General features: G+C 41.2%; 1 protein-coding gene across 1 annotated transcript in view; it reads right to left on the bottom strand.

The window, feature by feature from the left end:
- Nucleotides 1–1638: 1638 nt before the first annotated feature.
- SUSD1 (sushi domain containing 1) overlaps nucleotides 1639–7882 on the bottom strand; it is a 311600-nt gene continuing 305356 nt past the window's right edge. Inside the window, exon 17 of the mRNA XM_072598065.1 lies at nucleotides 1639–6389. Coding sequence (XP_072454166.1) covers nucleotide 6389 — 1 coding nt within the window. The 3' untranslated portion in view covers nucleotides 1639–6388. The remainder of the gene's footprint in view (nucleotides 6390–7882) is intronic.

Raw genomic sequence — 7882 nt, 5'->3', positions numbered from 1 at the left:
ACCCTGCATGTATGCACCAAATCCAAGCCAGCTATAATAATGAAAACCATGTTTATTCAAAAAACAAGACTGGTTATACTGCAACTGGAAAATAGCACGAGAGGAGTATCCAACCTGTGAGACAGCTAATAAAATGAACAAATTATTATAAAACATTATCACCATGAGCCAGACCTTGAGTGTTTATTTCCTGTGGAACAGGGAAGCCAATAAAGGGATCACATTTTACATTTAGATAACACTTTTCATCAGAGAGTGCAATTTTATCCTTCCAGTCCTATGATTGATGAATTTTAAGAAATAAAATAAAATAAAGGGTATCCACATCTTACTATCAGTGCATGTGGAGGATGGCAAGGACTGAGACCCAGATTAGTGTCCAGTAAACTTTTACCTGGCATTTATGAACCACTCAGATAACAAGAGATATTTTTATATCCTTAAAAGCAGTGTCACCCAGTTGAGTTTAGAGACAAAGTATTTTAATTTTCTGGTCTCTAGACCTCATTTGAAGGTTCTCATCTTTGGGCCTTCCTTCCCTTCTCCTTCCTTTCCCTCCCCCTTCCCACACTCCATTTTCAAAGGGAGGGATACCACCACAAAGAAAGGCAAAGGCCCTCAAGGAACTTAGATTCTAATGGTGGGGACAACATGTTAATAACTAGGTAGCTATGGAGTAGATGGAAGGCAATGTTAGAAAGGAAAGCATTAGCACTTGGTGGGCCTGGGAAAGAACTTCTGAATAATGGAAAATTTGAACAGAGATAGGAAAACTAAGAGAAAACATGGGAAACAGTCATTGCAAAGGTATGGAGATGGGAAATCAAATGTCACGTTGGACAATAATCAACAAGGCCAGGGCAGGTAGATTATAGAGTTAATGGAGGGGAGGAAAGTGGAAGAAGACTGAAAACGTTAGAAAGTTAAGAAGAGACAAATGATGAACAAAGTGGGTATTAGAAAACCACTGAGGCTCATAGAGTAGGCAAGCAACATGGTCAGACATGTTAAAAAAAATCACTTTGGCAGCGGAATGGAGGATGGAACATGGGCAGAAGGACAGATGAAGTCTATCTGCCTCAAAGTGGCTCTCACTGCAAGTTACTTAACCTTAAAATCTCCCCTATGAAATCCCCACCTATCAAGGAGTTGTCCCATGGTGGGGAAGGGTGGGAATCTTATCCAGTAATTCTGGGAGAGAACTTCTCTTTCTGTATTACAAGTCCTAAGGATGGAGATCAGGATCCAGAGGAACGAAAACTAGGGTGCTCTCATGGCGAATAACAATCAAAGACTTAACTAACAATTTTTGTGCCCTGGGCAAGGGGTAGGAAACATACCCAGGTAGGAAATGGGTCTACAGGTCAACTTCCTAAGAAGAATTCAGTTGTGAAGGACACCCTAGGACAGAATGGAGTTGGCACATTCCACCATCATTTCCAGAACCTCCTCTCCTCTCCTCCCATCCCTCAATTTTCACTCAACAATTTCTCTTGCATTGAAATTCAGTCAATTCTCATTTATCATCTAATCCATATCCTGGTGGCTGTAATCTACCAACTGTCAGATCATTCTCTCTCCATTCTCAATACATTCAGTGCTTAGGTCACAATCTTCTTTTCTATCCCCATTCCTTCCTTTATGTTAGAAAGACATGGGTGTTTTCTCCAACACCCTAAACTTCCAGTTCCTCAATCTACTCATCATACACATATGTATACATATATAATATATATGTACACACACATATATACACAATACATATATAAACACACATTTTATATATTTATATATGTATATAACATACACCCCACACATGTATCCAAACAATTGCCAAGTGTTTCAGTTCTCCTTCCACAACATCTCTCACTTCCATTCTCTTTTCTCTACATACACACATGACCCTAACTGTGTCCTCTCATCTTTTGGCCATGCTATGGTAATACTCTCCTGATCAGTAGCTCTGCCTCAAGCTTCTCTTCACTTTTATCCATTTTCCATACATCTACTAAAGTGATTCACTCCCCCAAACTACAAGTCTCTCTCTCTCTCTCTCTCTCACACACACACACACACACACACACATACACACACACACCAATCACCTGGTAACTATTTTGCATGTATTTTGTATGTAGCTATATTTGTACAAACTGTCACTCCCAGTGGAATATAAGCTCTTTGAGGGTAGGGACTGTATCAATAGACTTCAGCACCCTCCTATTACCTTTAGCATCAACTACAAACTCTTCTGTCATTTAAAGCTCTTTACATGTTTGCCCCAAAATTTCTTTATAGCTTTATTACGTATTATTTTCCTTCGGGAATTCAGTTGACTAAATTAACCTTCCTCATGCACCTTCTTTTGTCCCTATGCCCTTACATTGGCTGTCCCCAGTGACTGGTTCTCTCTTCTCCTCTGCCTCTTAAAATCCATATATTCCTCTTGTTGTGGCTTTTCCTTCATTTTCAAAGAGGGTCATGGCATCGGGGAGGTGTGCCATGACACACAGGAGAATTGGATTTAAGGGAGGGAGGCTCACTTTCTCCTCCAGAGCCATTTGGGTCCAGTGACCAGATATAGATCAGGGTGACTGGATGCAGTGGGGGACCTTGGCCTTTCCAAGCTAAGGTCTTTCCCAGGTCTCAGTTTGACAGAGGCAGTACCCATTTAGTGTTTAAGGCTGGGTAAGAAATAAAATAGAGAATGGTCTCTTTTACCTAGTCCAAAAAAACCCCCTCAGGGTTTCTGGCCAAAACAGAAACAGATGCTGTTTACATTCACTCTGAGCCAATCAGGGTCCAAACTATGACCAAGTAGGGCTTGGCCTGGCTGAGCTCAAGGACCACCTTCTACTTGAGGCCTTCACTGCAGTACCTTCCCAGCTGCTAGCCTCCCCCACCTACACCCCCCTCCCCCCCACACACATACACAAAATCATCTGGTAACTATTTTGTATATATTTGTATGTAGCGGTCTTTGTACATATTGCGGCTCCCAACACAGTGTAAGCTTTTTCAGGGTAAGAGCTGTTTCATGTTTTTCTACCCCTGGCACCTAGCACAGTGCTGGACATATAACAGATACTTCATGAATACTTTCTGATTGTCTGATTGCTTGAAGAAGTGGGTAGAATAGAGCTGGGGGCCTCACTTGGGCAGGAAGGGGTGGGGCAGAAAGCCTGCTCTCAGAATGTTTCCTATTTTAATTGTTCTTGCTCCATTGTCCATCTCTATAAAGGTAAAGTGAATAATCACAGGGGACTCTCTCTCTCTCAGTTACTGCTGGTAAAATTCTTGCTAGAGTCCTCCTTAATAGGCTGATCCTTCACCTCGAAGATGGTCATATACCTGAGAGCCAGTGTGGCTTCATAAAGGGCACTCAATATGGTGTTTGCTGCCTGACAACTCCAGGAGAAATGCCAGGAACAGAACAGACGTCTGTATACAACGTTTGTAGATCTGATCAAGGCATTCGACACTGTTAGTCATGAGGGTTTATGGAAAATTATGTCAAAATATCATTGCCCAGAGAAATTCATCAGCATCATACGTCAATTTCATGATGGCATGTTTGCTCGGGTTCTGGATAAAGGACAAAGCTCTTGTGCCTTCCCAGTCACCAGTGGAGTGAAACAGGGCTGTGTGCTTGCACTCATGCTTTTTAGCATGATGCTTTCAGCTACGTTGTCAAATGCTTTCAATGAGGATGAATAAGGCATCAAAGTCAACTACCATACTGATGGTAAGTTCTTCAATTTGAAAAGGCTACAAGCCAAGACCAAAGTGGAGGGAGTGTTGGTGCATGATTTTCTGTTTGCAGATGATTGTGCACTCAGCGCAGCCTCTGAAGCTGCAATACAACAAAGTATGGATCAATTCTCTGCTACCTGTGCTAATTTTGGTCTAATAATTAACACCCAAGAAAACACAGGTGCTCTATCAGCCACCATCACATCATCCATATGTGGAACCATCAGTTGCAACAAATGGAGAAGTTTTGAATGCTGTGGATAAGTTCACTTACCTTGGTAGTATACTTTCCAGGGAAGTACACATTGACAGTGAGTTTGATGTACGCCCTGTCAGAGCTAGCTCAGTGTTTGGGAGGCTCCGAAGAAAAGTTTGGGAGAGAAGAGCTATCAGACTGACTACCAAACTGAAGGTCTACAGAGCCATTGTGCTGACCTCTTTGTTGTATGCCTGTGAAACATGGACAGTCTACCAGTACCATGCCAAGGAACTGAATTGCTTCCATTTGAACTGTCTTAGGAAGATTCTGAAGATCACCTGGCAGGATAAGGTGCCAGACACTGAAGTCCTTGCTCGAGCTGAACTGCCAAGCTTCAAACTATGCTTCAGAGAGTGCAACTCCATTGGGCTGGCCATGTTGTTGAAATGCAAAATGTACACTTGCCAAAAAGACTATTTTATGGAGGACTCGCATGGGGCAGGCAATCACATGGTGGACAGAAGAAACAATACAAGGATACTCTCAAGAACTTTGGATTTGATTGGGGAACCTGGAAGACACTATAACAGGACCGCTCAGCATGGTGTGCCCACATCAGAAAAGATGCCATCCTCTATGAGCAAAGCAGAATTGAAACAGCACAAAGAAAACCTAGGATGTGCAAATTTGGAGTAACCACCCCAAATATTCACACGGACTATCTGTGCCCAATCTGTAGTAGAGCTTTCTGAGCTCATATTTTTCTGATCAGCCACAGCTGGACACACTGAAATCTCACTTTATCATGGTGATGTCATTTTGGTCATCTGAGAATGAAGGACAACAACTAACCAACTATTCTCGCTAATCAGGTGCTAAGTTCAGCTGTTTCTACACCATCAAAAAACTGCAAGTGTGTCCAATTCCTCTAAATTTTGACATCATGGGACTATCATCCTGTCCAAATTATGACTTTTATAAAAACCTTATATAGCGCTTTATTATAAATAGTGTCTTTTCTCATGAGTCATTCTCTTGTGTGATCCTCATAAACAACCTGGTAAGACAATGAAAGTCCCATTTGGCAGATAAAGAAACTGAGGCTCAGAAAAGTGAAATGACCTGTGTGAGGTCCACACAGCTAGGAAATATTAGAACTGGAATTTGAATTCATGTTTTTTGCCTACAACTATTCTTTTCCATGTTCTTTCTGCTCATGTCTCCAGGGTAGAGTTCTTTGGCCTCCTGAAATTCAATTACAGTGCCCCTGCTAGTGGGGAGAATGTGGAACTCTGGTACATTGAGAAAAGGTTGCAGCTTTATCCCAGTACTACCAAGGAGCTCTTCTAGAAGATTGGGACCATTTCTTGATATTATCTCCTGACTGAGGCAGTTTGGTATAGTAGAGAGTCACCTTGAGTCTTGTCCCTGACACATAATTTCCTTGGGAACCTAGGGAAGTCACTTAATCTCTCAATTCTTTAGGCTACTTGAGGGAGAGAAAATGCTGATCTGCCTTAGAAAAGGGAGTTTCATTGTTAAGAAACAGTAAGTACCTACCAGTCATTGTATAAACCCTCAGGATAAATAAAAGGGGCAAAAAACAGTCCCTGCTCTCAAGGGGCAGTCTAATGGGGAGACAACATGCAATTGTGTACAATCCATGTATATATACGGGATGAATTAGAGATCAGCTCAGTGGGAAGGTTGAGCATTAAAGAAATCAAGAAAGACTTCTTGTAGAAGGTGGAATGTCTTGCATAAAGAACAACAAGGAGGTTGATATCCTGAGATTGCAGAGGACATGGAAAGGGGTAGGGTGTAAGAAGACTGGAAAGTTAGCATTTCTTTTTATCCTGGAAGTAATAGAGTCACTGGAGTTTACTGGAGTGCTGATGTGATCAGACCTTTTCTTTAGGAACATTGATTTCACAGCTGAGTACAGGATGAACTCACTCTGTACCAATAAAATCTTTAGTCTGATCTCCAGTCTCACCTCCATGCTCTATGAATCCTTCTTCCAACTTTCTGCCAAGCATCTTGCCTCCCTAGTAACCTTCACTACTCACTATGACAGTATTTAATAAATGTCCCTCCCCTCCCAAATTGTTAGCAACCAGAATTACATACACAGTTACATACACAGTACACTAGACCAAGTTTGTCTTTAAACGTCAGTTCCCCAGATATGTGCTATTGCTCTTCCTGGATGAGTTGATGACTCTCTATCTGTATCTAAAGTTGCCTAGAAAGTTTTGCTCTTTCATAGAATTGTGACCAAGGATTTCCTTTCTTGATTGTCACCCTTGAATGGTATGGATTCATTTTGGTCAGATCCTGCTTGTCATTTTCAGCCTGCTTCACTTTCAGGATGCACTTGAGGTAGATTCTGTGTGATTCCCAGAAGAGATTCCTGACCCCAAAGCTGGTTGATTTTCTGGGAAAGAAAAAGAGAAAAGCACATGAACCTAGATGGCCATACTTATTGACCTGTCAAGCCTTTATCAAAGCTGCACTCCTTTGACTCCCAGGAGTTAAGTGAAAGGGCAAATGGATGTTCAGAGCTCCTGAAATATAGCTCATGGTATTTAGATGAGACCTCAACCTTTTGCAGACAAAGCTAATGGACACTTTATATAATCTGTAAACCAAATGACCTCAGCTCATTTTCCTTTACTTTTCTGAGATCTCAAGTAATCATGCCAGTAAAAACAAACAAGCATTCCCATTTTATGGTACTCTGGGAGGAAACCATACTTATCTCTGGATGCTTTGGGTTTTAAGAATTCAAGTTCCTTGAAAAAATAGAAGTGCTTCAAGGGGGAAAAAAAGAAGAAAAATATCTGAAAAAGAAAAAAAGAGTTCCTGGTCTGTGAAGGTAGGATGTTAGAAGAAAATAACTAGAGAAAAGGAGGCAGAGGTAGGATTTCTTGAAGCTTACTAATAATTCACATGGAAGTACTGATTTCTTGGACATCAGTAGGAGGGTCAGGGACATCTCTGCTACCAAGAAGTTGGGGACAGAAAGGGTAGCTTGAATACTTTATGGGCAAATCGAGACTCAAATAATGATAGATGAAAACTTGACAGACCGAAGGGTGAAAGGCAATAAAATGGTGAATTTTCATTAATTTTGAACTGCTTAGGAGAAAATGGCAAGAGCTATAATTTAGGAACTCTTTTACCTGGGACAAAAATGTTAGAGGTAGAATCGGGGGCCAGTTTGATGGGGTTTACATGATAGGAATGCAAGGACAGTCCAATTGCAGACACAATCAATCCAGGAGAGGTGATCCCTTCTATCAGAGTGTTGGACTGAAGACTGAATAACTGGAAAAGGCAGTAAGCAATAGCAAAGAACCAACAAGAAGAGGTCATGTCAGACTAGCCTCATTTCCCTTTTTAACAGAAAATGACTTGTAGATCTCCTAGGAAGATGCTATAGGAACCTTTTACATAGATTTCAGCAAAACATTGAACAAAGCCACTTACATACTCCTTGTGGTTAAGTTGCAGAGAGATGGGCTAAACAACAGGATAGACATGTTCAGAACTGGATGAATGATTAAACTCAAAGAACAGTCATTAATGATTCATGTAATCATAAAATTAGATGTGAAAGAAGCCTCAGAGAGTCATCTATTCAATTCACTCATTTTAAAGGTGAGGAAACAGACCCAGAGAGGCGAGATGACATAGGTTCTAAGGAGCAAAGCTGGGACTTAATTTCAAGTTCTCTCCAAATCCAGCATTCTTCCCATCATCCCATTTTCCCCTCACCCAGTTGCACTCCTCTGAATCTCTCCATTATGCTTCTGCAAAACCTTCCCTCACCTTTTTTGCCTCCTCTTTTGTGTGGCTTCTCCCATTATAATGTAAACTCTTACAGGTAGCAACTGGCCTTCTTTTTTGTATTTATATTCTTATTTA

This window comes from Notamacropus eugenii, chromosome 3, assembly GCF_028372415.1.
Source record: "Notamacropus eugenii isolate mMacEug1 chromosome 3, mMacEug1.pri_v2, whole genome shotgun sequence".
In the NCBI taxonomy this organism is placed as follows: Eukaryota; Metazoa; Chordata; class Mammalia; order Diprotodontia; family Macropodidae; genus Notamacropus; species Notamacropus eugenii.
The sequence above is the reverse complement of the archived record's forward strand: the minus strand, read 5'-3'. Positions and strand labels throughout refer to the sequence as shown.